The sequence below is a fragment of the Musa acuminata genome, chromosome BXJ1-4 (assembly GCF_036884655.1).
Source record: "Musa acuminata AAA Group cultivar baxijiao chromosome BXJ1-4, Cavendish_Baxijiao_AAA, whole genome shotgun sequence".
In the NCBI taxonomy this organism is placed as follows: domain Eukaryota; kingdom Viridiplantae; phylum Streptophyta; class Magnoliopsida; order Zingiberales; family Musaceae; genus Musa; species Musa acuminata.
This window is the reverse complement of record NC_088330.1, coordinates 26,783,206-26,800,348: the sequence shown is the minus strand read 5'-3', so window position 1 is coordinate 26,800,348 and position 17,143 is coordinate 26,783,206. Positions and strand designations below refer to the sequence as shown.

The window sequence follows — 17,143 nt, the reverse complement described above, 5'->3', positions numbered from 1 at the left end:
TTGTCTTTCCAAGACCACAACATATATCTATCGATTTCATTTAAACCTAACATGAACAATTACGCAGGTGTTTGACCTGACGAATCAAACTAAAAGGTTATTCAAATTTAAAAAAAATTAAATTGATCTGAAAGTGAAAATTCTGAGAATTGATGAAGTACCCATGTTTTCAATCTAAACGACTAATTGTGTAGGGACCAAAACTCTAATCTATCGATAAGTATTTTTGGAGTTCTAAGATGATTTAAATATTTTGAAGGAATCCTAATTAGATTCTAACTTTGTGTAAGATTAGGACTTAGGATTATGAATTCAAATAGAAGATCAGTTCTTAGTGAATTAGGAACAAGATCTAATAAAATACTTTAAATATTTATGAGTTTTCTTCCACGAGGTCTAAAAAGATGAGAGAAAAGTGAATAAATGATATGTTATTATTATTAATTTTGAAACTCTTTTCTCCCTCAATATTATTTATAATTCATTCAAAATTAAAATGAAAGGTACTTGAATTCTCAATAGCTGCCCTCCCGTGATCATGGTAAATAAACACAAAAAACCAAGCAGGAATTTATGTCAGCTTGTAAGCTTTTACCATTTGATGTGAAGTATATGAAAACGCTGGCGATCGTACTCGACTTTGTCCATTAGCAGCTCTCGCACTGCTGCTTCTCCGTACCCCCAATTATTTCTCATCTTTTATGTCCTTGCCAGCTGCTCCCACCGAGCAAGTCTGAACACCATCTCTCTCTCTCTCTCTCTCTCTCTCTCTCTCTCTCTCGTGGAAACGGGGCGGATGCTTCCCATCAATTTCCTATTGCTCTCTCTCTCTCCGCAGTGGGAATGGGGCGGACGCTTGCCATCGATTTCCAGTCTCTGTCACAGGTCGAAGGGACGATGAAATTTCCATGTTACAATAAGAACAGTAAAAGAACAACTCTGGTTAGCTTCTCAAGTTAAGGACATGTTTATGGTGGTGTCTAAACCGAACGATACTATTGAGTCCATTACATTTCAACGAGATTGATTGATTTCATACGATTCAAACGAATAAGACAACATATTTTGAGTTCGCAGTTCTAATTTATATTCCTTTTCCAATGGACTTGCTTCCAGTTTACCATGAACTTTCAGCTATATATATATACTTTAAGGACAATGATTTAAGCTTTGTTTCAAATCTATTCGAAACATGATATCTAATATCTACATTAATCCGTTGGAAATTTTATTTGATTCGATAAATATCTATTTGATTCTATTGAATATACTATCAAACTTTTTTTACGAGAAAAAATAATTTCATGGACAGCCCTCAATCCATCTATAATTTCGATCATATAAATTTCATGACACCGCATATACTTCTTTAAGAAAATTATGATATTTTTATTTATAGAAGGGTTTATCTAAAATATGCATATTTTGAAGATTTACATACAAGAAGGAAACTACCATGTTGTCTTTTCCCTCCTATTCCCTTCTCCTATATCGGTTTGGGATCAATAACGGGTCGGATCGAATACCCGACCCGTTTCCCTCTTCTTTTGGCTTATATTACAGTCTCCTTCCCTTCCCCACGCAATGATTCCTCGTCCTGTCATTCCCACACAGTCCGCCATGTCCTCCTCCTCCTCCCTTCTTCTTCTCCTATCCTTCTTCCTCCACGTCGTCCTCCTCTTCCTTCCCTCCATCGTCGTCGCGGAGGTCGAGTCCCCGGCGTCGCCGTCGAACGGCACCACCATTTACGATCTCCTTCCGCAGTACGGCCTGCCGCCGGGCATCCTCCCGGACACCGTCAAGTCCTTTTCCGTCGCCAGCAACGGCCGCTTCGTCGTGGACCTCTACGGCCCATGCTACGTCGACTTCGAGTACCTGGTCTACTACGCTCCCCGGGTGTCCGGCGTCCTCAGGTACGGCGCCATCGGCAACCTCGAGGGCGTCCAGGTCCGCCGCTTCCTCGTCTGGTTCGACGTCGGCGGCATCATGGCCGACCTCCCCTCCTCCGACTTCCTCTACTTCCAGGTCGGCTGGATCACCCGCAAGCTTCGCATCGACCAGTTCCAGACCGTCCACTCCTGCAGGGGGAGCCTCTCGCCGCTCGGCCGCGTCAAGGAGGTCGCCCGTTACGTGCTCGAGGTAATGTCTCTTTGTGTCCGATTATAAACTGCTGTTTGACTACTAATTATGATTGATTCGTGCATTGTTGGTTGTTTTCTGAAGAAATAATGAAATTATTTATCCTCAATAGGGAATAATAGAATAAAAGATGTAACAAACCATTTTTTATTTTTTATTTAAATAAAATGCATAAGAATTAATTAAGGTTCACTTAATTCACGAATAAGAAAGGGAATTAGAGATCCCAAGTTCTCGATATCCATTAGAACATGTAAGCCTCACAAAATTTGCCAAGTTGTGAGCCGCAGAGTTCAATCTTCAAGGAATGTAAAACAAGCTTCTCCTATCACAGTGACTCCTGCCAGGGTTAACATGGTATGGGAAGCTTTTGCTTGATAAAGTATGGTGTATGGTTCAATACGGTGGACTTTGACGAGGAAAAATATGCTCCACTTGGATTTTAAGCAAAGTAAAAGCAGACTGATAAAAACCTGCTTGCAATTTTCAAGTTCAGCCGATCCTTCTTGCTGCATATTGGAACAAGGAGATTTCTTTCTAAGTGATAATTAGTGATATAATAACTTTATAAATTGTCCAACTCGGTTCTGATCACTGATACATCATTTGTTGTTAAGAAAAACATTTATCCCTATATGAAATGTGAGGATATTGGTAATTTTCTTGGTACTGGAACTATTATGGAATTTGTTACATTTTAAGGTCTAATAACAGGATAATTAATTACAGGGTTCATCTAGTTATCTCCCTGAAGACTTGTAAAATATTGGATTTATCCTTTTAAAATGTCAAAATTTATTCTATGTCCCTCTAAACCTCAAATTTTATTATAAACATCCTTCTGAATATTGCTTATGAAAGGATATCAATGGTATATATTTTTTGAGCTTGGGAAGAATATACAATATACCTATCATGGCAACGGGTAAAGCCAGAGTTACCCATTTTTTAGGGTTATGGTTGGAATATATGAAAACTTAACTTTTTGGTTCCTTTCTTTCCTTCAAATTATATCTGAGCATATACCAAACACTATTATTTGTTTATTGTCCATTTCAGAGCATTTTCGCACCTCAACTATGATGATGAAGTAATGTGAGAATGAAAAACCAGCATGCAGACACATACAAGTTGTACGGGTATTTTCTTAGAAACCGTCGAATCGATAAATACTGCCCTTATCAACTTACAGGGTCGATTTTCTGTTTCATGGCATGATACTATGATTGTAGGTTTTCACCGACAAGATGGTGGAGTTGTAAGCAGTAACGTTGATCGAACTGTTTTTTCTTTTAGAACTGTATGTTTGTATTTTTCAACATATTGTCCGGACCACTCCCTATAAGATGACATAAACCACAATTTTGTGAAGCTTTTATCAGGCTGAAAATTGAATCACATGCATTTTACATGCTGCTTATAATGGAACACTTGGTCAAGGCAATCTCATGGGTGGGTACCTTTCAACTCTTTCTTATCTCAAGTATGGGTTCCAACCAAGGAACAGTCATTCCACTCTTCTGGATTGAGCTTCTTTTCAAGTGAACAAGCTCTAGTCTTTCTTCTCCAGAACTATAGGGTTAATTGTTACCGGATCGCCTCAGTCCACCTCAGAATTATGCTCTGTGCTTTAATCTTTCTCCTCTTCTTATGTAAATCCTGAATCATATGCGTACCAATAGAGGAATGCATGAAACACAAGATTCACAGATGATCCTGTGGCTTATTGTTTTCAGGAGCATTTGGTGTGTGAAAGAATTTGTCTATATCCTGTTTTATAGTGTTTGGGATTTCTTCTGCCACCTCAAATATCAACCTCATTTGTTTGTTGTTCTTGTACTCGAGGATGTTCTCATATCTTGCATTATTATGCTTCGTTTGGCCTTATGCAGTTTTGGTCTTAAAACTTAAATTGGAAATAAAATTTTAAAATCATGTTTAAAACATGATATAATTAAATTGTTCTTCAAAAATGTATTCGTATACTAAGCATTTGAAAATTAAGGGTATGAGTTTACCACATCCCAATAAACGACAAGACTTGTATATTAGTAAAACTTAGTAGAAAATAAATATTTGACTAAAACATTACAAATCACAAACTTATTTTCATAAATCTCGCAAAGTCGTAAACTAAAGGTTAATGCGCTTGTGCGATGCATACAAATACTAAGAGACAGTAGCTTAATTATTCACATAATCTATCCAACTATTTGAATCGGAGCATCATACCTTTCTTCGCCCCCTTGCCATCCTTCCTCCACCTTCACCCGTTGCAAAGCAGTCAGAATGGCCATTTCCCTCCACCTGAATAGCACAACCTCCGGCACAAGCAGCACATCCTACAGCAACAAATCCTTCCTCCCAATAACTTAATCACATATCCAATACCTGCATTAGAAGAACATTCTTCATTAAAAAAAAAATTCATCACGCTCGATATTGAAGCCATCATCATCTAGATTATGAAGGATTAGATCTAGGCTTGATCGGGCAATCCTCTAAGTTAGATAGAGACCCCTTAAGCTGTCATTAGTGGTAGGTAGCTACCTACCACCCTCCTGAATAGGGTTTCTATCCACCACTCACTGCAAGAAAGACTACCTCATCTTCTTCTAGCAACCATCTATCATCACACTAATTATCCAGGTCACTGAAATCAATCTAGAAGCTTCCAGCAAATCTCCCCCACACCAACCTAGCAAACCTGCACTGGAACAAGACAGTGTTGTGCAGATTCACTACAGATTTAGCAGACAGGACACATAAGAACCTGCGAATGCATGAAGCTAGCAAAATACTCCGATGTAGGCAATCTATTTCGACATAGCTTCCACAAGAATATCTTGATCTTTGGGTAAAACATTGATTTTTCATATCACCCCCCAGCCAAATCAATTATCCTATCTATCTAGGTTGAACACTCCCATCTCAACAGGTGATAAGCACTACTTGTTCTAACACAACCATTGAGAGTCGAAGCCCAAACCCATGTGTCATCATCGGGATTCCTAGCCAAGTAGACTCCTATAATTATCTTCACTAACTAACTTGGGATGAAAACCACCATTCGATATCTCATGACACTATTTATTTCCCACTACCAAATTAGTAACAAATGAAAAAGAGTAGACCAACTCCAAATTTACAAAAGCGGGCTAGTGGTTCAAAGGAATAATATCAATCCAAGGTTCATACCATACATCAGTTTGTAAGCGAGATGCAAGACACCTCTTAAAACCCAACTGGACCTCACCCACTAGCTTCCACAAGTTACTCCAAGTCCATGAGCACCCCTAGATTCTGAAGAAGACCCAAGGGGACAAAGCCCCATATTTAGATATGAGCACATTAACCTAAAGCAACTCCTCATTATTGAAGAGGGGGAATAAGCCGCTTGACACACCGGCTGCTTCTAGTCATCCTCGAGTCTCTAATCTTCAGTCCCTCCTCTTTAGGCGAGGTGACAGTATTGCCAACCAATAAGGATATGTCTAGTTTAAGCAAAGTCAAGGCCATCTATCTTACTGTGAGATTTAGACATAGTATAGGCTAACTCATGAAATATAATAATATTATCATGAATATTTCTACCAGCCACAAAAGGTGATTGAGACTGGTTTATCAACTCATTTAAAAGAGGTTTATTCCTATTAGCTAGTATTTTAGAAAGGATTTTGTAGATAACATTGTATAGGGCAATATGTATAAATTTATCCACCTTAGTGCTTTGGGGCTTCTTAGGGATAGTTTTATCCTAGGATATTGGTATAGTACTCTTCTCTTAGAAAAAAAGAAATGTCTTAAATAAGAACCGGTACACGAATCTCTTCATAAGTGAAGGGTTTCATCAAGTTTTCAACCATAGCAGAATATTGCGCATGGGGTATTGATTCCAGTCAACATCCATTCTAGTTGCAAAAGTTGTCATACCACCTAACAAAATACAACAATATTCTTTTGATCAGAAACCTAGTGATCCAATTCTTACATTTCCTACTCCTAATAAGAAAGTGAAAATACTTTGTGTTCGTATCCTCACCCTTAAGCTAATTGGTCTTGGCTTTGTTCCACCAGAAGAGGTGTTGTTGATGGTTTAAAGCTTCCATTTTATTATAAAAATATGAAGAGTGATGATCGCCTCCTCGTAGATGATCCCACACTTTCTTTACACTCAAGCTCATTGATTTCTTTCTAAGTCTCGTGAGAGGCATGATTAGGGTTGTCTCCTCCCTTCCTATTCCACCTACCTAGAGTTAACCTCATTTTATTCAGTTTCTCACTCATGGTACTTCTAAGATCAAAAAACTCAATATCGTCCTGTTAAATTTGTTTCACCAACTCCTTAACCACATTGTACTTAAGCCAGTGGAATTTAAATGTGAAACGTCTTCTCCCATAGGTTTGTTGGCCATTATTGATACAAATCAATAAAAGAGTATGATCAGAAGCAATCCTACACAAGTGATGGATAATAGAATTAGAGAAACACTTAATCAAGACATGGTTAGTATACACTCTATCTAGGCGAGTAAGGATCTAAGTAGCAAGGATCCAAGTAGCTCCCCTCCTGTTAGTACTCTAGATAAATCTATCTGATACCTAAATATATTACTTCCTAATAAACAACTACTTATGCTAAATATTTTTAACTAATATACAATTACCATCATTTAATATTTTCCTAATTTTATTCTATTTTGTTATCATAAATTATTATCTAGAGAGAAAAAAATTTCTAGTTAACGTTCCTTCAATGAGTATGTTTTGAAAAGTCAGTTTGAGATAAATATATATATCCTGAGAGTATATGTGGATGTCATGAGCTCATATAAATCAATATTATTACCTCAACTTATACTCTAGAAATATAAAAAGAAAAGCCATATTTGGGACTCAAACTCCAGACATCCAAGTTGTTAAGACAAAATTTTATGATTTTAAGATTCATTGAGATTTATTATAAGCCATCTTTAGCTTAGAGATAATTTATCATTAATTCTTTTGTTTCATTCTTTTGTGGAAAGTCCATAGAGCCGAATGAATGCTTGAAGAAGAAAATATTGAGGATGTGAAGTGTTTAACATTATTTGACTTTATAGTGACTTAACTAACTTATAATGATACATAGCAAGTTGAACATGGTTAAAACTCATGGTTATTGCAGGCTATCATGGCCTAAGAGATCGCAAAGATCACTTTGGAATATTCCTAGATTGATGCCACGATATCAAAGGGCTTTAAGGCACCAGCTATAATAATGTCAAAAGCCACTAATGCATATTCTTGTTATAAGTAAAATAATCTATGTGACACAATGGATATTAACACATCATCAAGTTTAATTATCTCTTGGATATATAATTGAGCATAGATCCATAGAATAACTAGTACGAATAGATAAAGTAAAATTTCATTATGTCCCTTGGTTGTTTTAGGTAAACCCATAACAAAATTTATGCTAACCTCTTCTCATTTATATTAAGGTCTTTGTAATGGTTTCAATGTTTCTATTGGTCTCTTGATGTTCGATTTTGATTTATTAACATGTGAAAAACTTTTCAACAAATTGAATCATATTCTTTTTCATTGTTGGCCTTCCTTGTATATTTTGGTTGTTCCAGTTGTTTCAAAATGTATTGAGTCTAGAAATGAATATTCATATAATATTCATTAGACTTGTTGGATTGATGTATTGGTGAACTATTTTATTGTATGTCAAACTTCAATAATATTTATGCTTTGATGAAAAATCATATTAAAAAAAATATCTATGCCTAAAAAAATCACATGTTTATATATAAGTAAGAGATCTCAATCTTCTGGTTTTATGTAATATAGCATAATGCTTTTCTCCAATCTAGAAAGGGCTTAGCCCACAATCAACATATCACAATTTTTCCAAATTAAATTCAGGTTGTCTTGTTTATGTCCACACACAAATCAAATAGATTCACCAAGTGAACAATAATTACCAATCACCAAGTGAACAATAATTGCCAATGCGGCCCACATGAAACCATTGTTCATTCGACAACATGTTTGTGATGATGCAAAGTGGTATTTGAGGTTGGATAGTGACTCATACACATTACAGAGCTTAGACCACAGCTAATGCGAGGATCATTTGTATATATACATCGAAATATAAGGATCAAACAATTTTTATAGACTTTTTTTCAAATATAATAAATATTAATTGATCATATATTTCATTATAATTATATGCTTCCAAGTATTATTTACTATTTGATCCCTTTAAATTTCATATTCAAAATTACAATCGGATCTATTACATGGCGATTATACTAAAAAGCATATTTACTAGCACCAAGGGATACGTGAAAACATGACAATTCTCTAACATGCGAAATTGATCATCTACTCTTTCTTCCTGTGCTAACATGCGAAACTGGCCATCTACTCTCTCTTGTGGAAATTGATCATCTACTCTCTCCTCTTGTGCCATTTATCTTCGTTATCAGGGGAGCGACTTCTAACAACAACAAAGGTACCAAAAGCTGCACCCAGCATGTTCAATTAATTAGAAAAAAGAAGGTTGAGATGTTCTGATATAGAACTTGACATAGAACATAATTCTATGTAGATTTTGCAGAGAAAAAAAACCTCCCATCCCAAGCATTGTAACCCAAAGTTACGTTCTTGGAAGTGTCTGAGATACTAATTACATGCAAAATAAGGAAAAGGGAGAAACTATATCGAAAGGGGAGATGAGGTGTACATGACCCTCCATTAGAAATTTTAAGTGAGAAAGAATTCCCTTCATTAGAAATTTTAAGTGACAAAAGAATTATTTTATGACTACAATGCTCCTACTTTAAATTTTCAAAAAGAAAGAAATCCTCTCTAAATTATTTATTGAAATATGGACTATTCTAATTTTTCTAAAGAGCACAAAGAGAAATGCGCACAAAGTGGTTCTTGTGATCAGCAGTCAGCAAACTTAAAGAAAAGAGCAATTCAAAAGGGTAACCCGGAAGCATTTTACCATATTCCACTAGAAACAGATTTAGATTATTCATTCTGAATTGGCATGATAAGATGATAACCACAGAAGCAATAGTTATACATTTAACTAACTGCAAATTACTTAAAACTACAAGAAAATACCAAGAATTTAGTCCACAGACAATAAAAACCAAGAAATCACCAAGAATTTAACCTTGTAAGATTTATTATCAAGATCAATAAAAAGAGATCTGTTGCCATTTTTTCATATAGGAGCCCAATGAGTTACTACATTAAAAGTTTTAAGTAAACTAAGCACTGGCATAAGGTCTAAACAATTCTTGGAGACAAGTGAGCAATGAGATGCAAAAAATAAATTTTGTTTGGTGGTCCCCAAGTAAAACATATATTGGATGGATACTTGTTCTATTATCTATCTATCTATCACAACTTTGCATCTTTAGGAGTCGCAATTGCCTCAGGTAGTCCAACAAAGGAAAAGCAATTACCAAATTATTCCGACTGAGCATTTAGAGCTACAAATACATTATATATAATCAATGTTTCTTCCCCTGACATAAGTACTAGCGAATAGCTTTCTAAAAAAAGAATTCATTACTTGATCAAAACAGGAATTACAAGTAACTACTATATCATGAGAAACCAAAACATACTACAGATCAGCAGAATAAAAGTATCCAAAAAAGATCTGAAGATTGTCTAGCATGTACTGCCAACCAGTTGGCTATATATGTCTTCCTTATAGATGTGTTTTGACTTTGTAAAGTCGAAGGGAGGGAGCTCAATATGTGAAAGATAGTTCCAAAAGTGTTGCTCGGTCTCCGCAGCACTTTGTGATTGTCTTTACTAGTGTTAAAACGACTAGAAAAGATAATTTGAACAATTATAGTCATATTTCGTCAGTTGCCTACACCTTTTTTCGTAGTTTGCTAAAGATCCAATAGGCATATCTAAAAACCATTTTTAGTAAGCAACCCTAAATGCTGTGGCCCTATACAGAACTTCCAAAATAATTATCCTATATCACTCATCAACATTGTCAAGGACAAAACCTTCCAAGTACAAAGAGCTCTTCTATAACAAAAAACATTCACTCAATCACAAATATCATCGACATGGCTCAGAATAATGGGAGAACAGTTGATAACATGTAAAGACTGATAAATTCATTTCAGATTTTTAACTGTTCAGAAATATGTTCAGTACCAAGACCGATCTGTGAATTTAGGAAGTGCATCATATTATGGATTAACTCTTTCCAATCAACAGATGTTGTCACCCTGCAAACTGATGCTAACCACCATGCAAGGTAGAAATAAAGACCACATTATCCTTTTCCTCCAGCTCGGCGTCGAGGCTGCCGCATAGTTCCCAGTCACAATCGTTTATGAGTACCAGCACACCCGGTCTCCTACACACCCAACAACCAAACACCACTCACTAACTCAAGAAACGAAGACAACGAAACCCTAACTTAACACAATCACATCATCAAGATTAGATTTTTCTCATCTAACAGAAAAACTTACACCGAGTCTCCTTTCATAAACATCTCTGGCCGTTCCTTGATCAAATTCGACTCGACCCAAACCAATAGGTCACGCATCGTTAGCTGCGAGTTACGCCACCCACAAGATCACGAGCTATAATGATCTTAAAATGACGGCAGCGAAATGATAGATTCGTACCTTGTCCTCTCCGGGCTTTGGTTTCACATCTACGCTGTGGATCTTAGTGGATTGGCAAAGGAGCTCCAGGCCGCCGCTAAAAGCGAAGCAAATTGGGAAAAGGATGAGATGAGACCAAGTAATAGAAACCAAAACAAGAAGCAGAGGTGAAAGAAAGTTACCCAAACTCCAGAGTGAGATGCATTGAAGCTAATTGGACGAATCGATTGGAGGAGAGAAGACGAGCGGAGAACACGAAAGGCGAGAGGCGATTGAGATAGAATTGGGTTTAGGGTTACCGATCCCTGTGATAGAGGCCCACCGAAGTAGCCTGCGTAGAACGGAAATAGTCTTATATACTCAAGAATATTAGCAATAACAAATTCGGTCAATAAAACAATTCATAAGTCATTATCAACAAAGATTAACTATTATTAATAATTATTATTATTACGAGGAGGCCAAATGGAGCTGTCGGGAGAGAAAGAAGCTGAGGAGGGAAGAAGCAGACAGAGACAGTGAGGACGGTTCGGGTGGTTGAGGGAGGGAAGCTGTCGGGCAGGCTCCGTCTAAAAGGTGCGGAGAAGCAGAGAGAGGGGGTGAGGAATTCAGCAACGGACTGATCGCAGCAGAGGGCTGTCGGGGGAGCACGGAGGCGGAGGACGACGATGACGAGGCAGGAGAGCGACAGCGGGAGGGAAGGAGAGGGGGTAAGAAGCACGGAGGAGGAGGAGGAGGAGGAGGGAGGCGGGCTATCGGATGGCGGCAGCGGAGGAAGAGGAGACAGGAGAGGCGGGAGGCACATTTCCGGAGAGAGAAGAAAGAGGAGGTACGTTCGTGAGGCGGTAGGAATCGCCGGAGGGCTGCCTTGCGCACGGATGCCGATCGCTGGCCACCGTTCGCCTTAGCAGGAGGAGGATTGCCGATTGGACGGATTAGGTTTTGCAGCGGTCGCGCCGGTCTCGCGGAGGAGTGATGGGGGCTCAACAGGGTCCGACCGAACCGACATCAACAAAAGCCCAAATCGATCAGGTTTAGGCGCGCCTGGGCCTCACCCAAATAAAGAGGCCCGACCGAACCCAATATAGCATAAAGGAGCTGATTGATGCCCTGTTAGGCTTTCATCTTCCTCAGGTAGCCCAAGTTTCTCAGTTGCGTTAATTGTGGTCTGGTATTAACAATCCCGCAAAAGGAGAGTTAATTGTGGGTTAAAATAGTCACAATATTCGTGCTAATTCAGGTAATACACCATTTACGTCACCAAACCAAAAAGAGGATTAATGTTAGAAAACTGGGATAGAATAATAATATTCGTATCATACTTGTTTATTGTTCACAATATCAACAAGACTCTCATCATATCAAATGGAATTAAAGATATATGTTTGTAGTATATGTTCTAAGAACCTACCCTGTTGTTTGACTTATTCTGATTTATGTATTAATTTGCAACCTTTTTGTTTTTTTTTTTTTTTTTGTGTCTTTTAAATGCTAGTTGAACCATCTCTTGTATGTATCAAGAAGACTTTTTGCTCGTAGGGATGTTATGCTAGTAAGTCTAAATCTATTATTTCTTTTATTTATGTTGACTTAACTGCTACTAACTCTGTCACTGCTGGCTTGCTGCGAAACTCGCCTCAAGTGGGTGTTATTGATGGACAGATGATATGATAGATTCATTTTTCTTTCCTTTTATTAGTGAATGCATGTTTTGTACATGCAATCATTTCTAAAAATTTGATCAGATATTACTGTCATGATTAAGCTCTGTGAGATGGAGTTATTACTGTCTTCTTGAAGGTAACAGTTGCTATCAAGCATCTTGAATTTAGATTTTTTTTTCTTTTTCATAGGATAAATGATAAAAACAGGTTTTACTTTCATGGTTAATAATTAAGGGCTACGAGATGAGATGGTGGTGTTACTGTCTTCTTTAGCTTATAGTTGTTATCAATCATTTAAATTTAGGTGATGATTTGCTTAAGTCGTTCCACATAGGAACAACTTAAGTGCAACCTGCATATATCGAAAAGAACCTATAATATAAAAAATTGATTAGTTCGAAACACGAGTGACCGAAAGTCCTAATGCCTCATAAAGAACACTCCAGTAAACAACAAATACTTTGAAGATAACAAAAATAAAAGGACTTTAAATAGTAAAAAAAAAAAAAGATAGTTACAAATCTAGCAATGATAGATTAACGGGGCCATTTGGCAAGCTTAGGCACGATCCATGCACACACTCAAGTTTTCTAAATTGATCATCGACATCCAAATTTTATCTACTCTGCTTGCCTTCAAAATGTTTATTGGTCCGGACTTATCCATCAATCGCTTTTAAAATTAATTAATTTGTTATTTTTATAGATCCTTTCGACTTGCCTGAAGTTGTCCTCTGAGCTGATTCTTTATGGACTATGGTCAGAATGCCTCATGACTTAGCTAATATAACAAAGATAAATTTAGCTAAGATAAACCTAGTTTTATACGATAAATTCAACACATTTATGTGTTAAGTAACTTGATATTTGATTATGACAATTGGTACTGATGGATTTGCTATTGTATTTGAAGCAGTAAAAATTTAGGAAAGAGACTCACGAGTACAATATGTTAGATTATATAATCTAATTAAATTAGGATAAAATATATTAAAAACCTAATTAGATTATTATTTTTTCTAGACCCTTTACTCTTATATATATAATGATAGGACCTCATAGAGATCTAATCATCTTTTTTGATAGAATTATAATGCTACTTCCTATAGATCGATCGGTAGATTGACGATATGTTACTTCACATTCAAGGTATTTTATTCTATCTCGAGAGGTACACATAATTTATTTTTAATCTATGATATTTGATGATTTATTCTGATATTAATTTAGGTACACATAATTTATTTTTAATCTATGATATTTGATGATTTATTCTGATATTAATTTTTTTTCATTATTTTAGTTTATGCTTACACAAAAATATATAATTTCTTAATTTATTGTCAATCTTTATGTATTGTTAGTATCTATAAAATGTATTCATGGTAAATTATAAAATTGTTGGTGGTATTAAACCTCTTGCTTATGTGAAACCTAAAATAAAAAATGAAAGGAAAAGGAAGGTTATTCCAAAGGTTTGATCTTTTTTAATTGTACAGCCGGATGCTATTGGGTCGTCCTGAAGACGACCATGCTTCAAATTTATCAGTTTTTTCGCTTTTGGCCAAACTTACTCATTCAGCAATTATGAAGATGAACTAAATTGTTTTTGTATACTTGAACATTTAACCATTCAGATGGTATGCGTTTTTGTTTTTTTTCCACGCTCTATATGTATTAGGAAGTATAGACAATGCCAAATGGCCGTCCTTTGCATTGTTTTTATACATGCTAAGGCGCGTAACTCAACCCCATGTTATGGACCGTTCTTCACCTTGTTCATTTATAGATAACTCAGCCTCTCCCACATGTTAGTCAAATATCATGGCACGTCGGTACCAACTTGATGTCACATTCGACATCTAGTGATTCTGACGCATCAACCAAAGGTCTCTCGTTTCATTAACATAAGTCTACATGTGATGACTATAATACTCAATAGTTTGACGAGTGTGTTTATAATGAAATAAAAATCGATGCTTTTACACAATTATCCTATGGCTTACCTTCTCACTTAGCTTTTGATTATTTGAGATTCTTATAAAAAGTCCTTAGGTGCTCTCCTTAGATTATATCTAATAATTTAAATATCTTAATTGCTAACTCATCGAATAAGTCTATATTAGGCATACTATCAACATAGTTTTTGTTTTTATTTGTTCCTTGAGCCCTCTCACCTCCTAACATCGACTTTATGACAAGATTAGATGTTGGACTCTGGTTAACTTCGAACCTATGATATGTCAGAGAACTAAAATATGTAACGAGAATTAAGGCTTTGTTAGAGAAAATAAACTTTATAAGAACTAAAGTTATATTTACTCTCGTATGGATGACAACATACGATATGTCAGAGAACTAAAATAAAATTATGTCAGAGAACTAAAATATGTAATGAGAATTAAGGCTTTGTTAGAGAATATAAGCTTTATAAGAACTAAAGTTATATCTAAGTATGGATCGACCCCAAAAAAATAAAATTATGTAAAATCAACCCAAAATAGATAATTCTTTATGGGCTCTATAACTTATCCAAAAGGTTTTGAGGGATAAGATAAAATCATGTGAGATCTATCAAAGCGGGCAACTCTGCATGAGCCTTGTACGTTTGTTGATGAAGATCAATAATAACTTATCAATATACTTATACAAATATATAATTAATATATTTATGTCCAATAATTTACTGGTAAACTGTAGTTTTTATTATACAATTATTTGCTTATAAGATTGAAAGTTATTAATTATTATTATTTATTATTTATGATTATACAGATGAAAGAGCATGTATATCTAAGAGACAGTTGAAATAAATTGAATAATTAGATATGATCCTGACTCATTTTATATTGGATGCTAAGTATCATGTTTTAGCTTTGTGTATATTATGAACAAATAGGGAACTAATTCTTATATGATGCTAATTATTATCTTAGAATATGAATTATCCATGTTTTAAGTGATGCTAATTGTCATCTTAGAACATCAGCTATAATTTTTTTCAAAACAAATAAAAATTTTATTAAGTAGTTAAGTGGATATCTCTAAAATCGAGAACTCCGAAACCAATATCTCACGAGAGAAAAAATAATGATGTCATGTAACTTGTATTTAATGAGATATAAAGAGAAATAAATTTTATATAGCAACAAATACTAGTATGCTATAATACGCAGCGGAATTAAATGAAAATCACAATCAAATAGAACACTAAGATTTACGTGGAAAACTCCTCCAACGTGAAGGGTAAAAACCATAGGGCAAACTAGAGATAATTCACTATAAGAATAATGAATATACAAATCTTAATCTTTTGCCCAAAACCTAGGTAACAATCTCAAGAGAATAATTGGGATATAAGGATTATATTACTATGCACAATATCTAAATTCTCCCCAAGTAATCACAGCAAGAATCTACTGTATATCTGATCTAACCTGAGATTAGAATACTGCCTGGATGATTGTGAACAGTCTTTCTACATTGTCCTTGTCTTCTTCCCTTTCCTTTTCTTATTTTTCCGTCCTTTTCTCATCTTTTTGAATCATGTTGCTACTGTATTTTTTGCTCCTACTGTTGTAGTTTTCTTCTCTATTTTCCCAGCCACCACACCCCCTTTATTAAATCTAGGGTTAGATAAAAATGGGATGAGCTATGTGCTATTAAAGCCTACTATGGGCTGAACTTGTGGGTTGTCAGCCCAACAATCTCCCCCTTCAGCCCATAAGGGAGGCTGTCTTATAACTCCTCAATGTGAAGTCATGTCGATCAGCTATTAGCATATCTCCTGTCTTTCTTTTGGTAAGGTCTTTGTCAACATATCTGCTCTATTGTCATATGTGTGAATTTTCTAAAGCTGCAACTACTTCTCTTCAAGTACATTTTGAATCCAGTGATATATGACATTAATATGTTTTGACTTGGAATGAAAAGTTAGGTTTTTACACAAATAGATGGTACTTTGACTATCACAATTCACCATATAGTTTTCCTATTTCAGTCTCAATTCTTATAAGAATTCTTTCATCCGTAACATTTCTTTACAAACTTCTGTAGCACCAATATATTCTGCCTTTGTAGTGAAGATAGCAATATACCTTTGCAATCTGGATTGCCATGACACAGCTCCCTCTGCAAAAATAAGTATAAAACATAATATAGACTTCCTCGTATCAATATCTCTTGACATATTTGCATCTATGTAACCTATTAACACAGGTGGTCTATCTCCAAAGCTTAAACAAACCTTAGAGCTCCCTCTAAGATATCTAAAGATCCACTTCACTACTACCTAATGCTATTTGCTTGGATTTGCAAGAAATCTGTTAGTAACACCCACTGCATATGCGAAGTCCGGCCTCGTACATACTATTGCATACATTAAACTTCTAACTACTAAAGCATGAGGAACCTTTTACATTTTCTCCTTCTCCTCATCACTTGACAGACTTTGCTCTGGGCATAACTTGAAGTGACCTACAAGAGGAGCACCAATTGGCTTTGCATTGCTCATACTGAATCTTTCCAATACCTTTTCGATGTATTTCTTCCGTGACAACCAAATATTCTTATTTTTTCTGTCATGAGAAATCTACATGCTCAATATTTGTTTTGCTGGCCTCATGTTCTTTATTGTAAAAGACTCACTCAGTTCCTTCTTTAACTTATCAATTGTAGCTATATC

General features: G+C 35.8%; 2 protein-coding genes across 3 annotated transcripts; one reads left to right on the top strand and one right to left on the bottom strand.

Moving 5' to 3' along the window:
* Positions 1–1,577: 1,577 nt before the first annotated feature.
* Positions 1,578–3,604, top strand: LOC103981885 (uncharacterized). Of its 2 annotated transcripts, XR_671445.3 has the most exons (3): positions 1,578–2,139; positions 3,199–3,278; positions 3,372–3,604. XR_671445.3 is itself a non-coding variant. In XM_009398639.3 (2 exons), the coding sequence occupies exons 1-2, from the start codon at positions 1,585–1,587 to the stop codon at positions 3,220–3,222; spliced, it is 579 nt and encodes a 192-aa protein (XP_009396914.2). In that variant the 5' UTR covers positions 1,578–1,584; the 3' UTR covers positions 3,223–3,604. The 2 variants fall into 2 exon arrangements, 1 of the variants encoding a protein (XP_009396914.2); XM_009398639.3 differs by having other exon boundaries at positions 3,199–3,604.
* A 6,669-nt stretch (positions 3,605–10,273) lies between these two features.
* Positions 10,274–11,775, bottom strand: LOC135651309 (ubiquitin-related modifier 1 homolog). Its single transcript, XM_065171313.1, has 5 exons — positions 11,630–11,775; positions 10,979–11,127; positions 10,818–10,893; positions 10,659–10,741; positions 10,274–10,540 (listed from the first exon to the last, which is right to left on the bottom strand). Exons 2-5 carry the CDS (start codon positions 10,999–11,001, stop codon positions 10,423–10,425), a joined length of 300 nt encoding a protein of 99 aa, XP_065027385.1. The 5' UTR covers positions 11,002–11,127; positions 11,630–11,775; the 3' UTR covers positions 10,274–10,422.
* Positions 11,776–17,143: the final 5,368 nt, after the last annotated feature.

What these genes read in the sequence shown, in the direction of transcription:
- LOC103981885 (XM_009398639.3), top strand. Translation starts at nt 1,585, where the DNA reads ATGATTCCTCGTCCTGTCATTCCCACACAGTCCGCCATGTCCTCCTCC. An exon ending in TCGCCCGTTACGTGCTCGAG is followed by an intron (nt 2,140 to 3,198) that starts GTAATGTCTCTT and finishes TGTCCATTTCAG; the next exon opens with AGCATTTTCGCACCTCAACT.
- LOC135651309 (XM_065171313.1), bottom strand. Translation starts at nt 11,001, where the DNA reads ATGCATCTCACTCTGGAGTTTGG. An exon ending in CATCTCACTCTGGAGTTTGG is followed by an intron (nt 10,894 to 10,978) that starts GTAACTTTCTTT and finishes CTTCGCTTTTAG; the next exon opens with CGGCGGCCTGGAGCTCCTTT. An exon ending in TTTATGAAAGGAGACTCGGT is followed by an intron (nt 10,541 to 10,658) that starts GTAAGTTTTTCT and finishes TTGGGTGTGTAG; the next exon opens with GAGACCGGGTGTGCTGGTAC.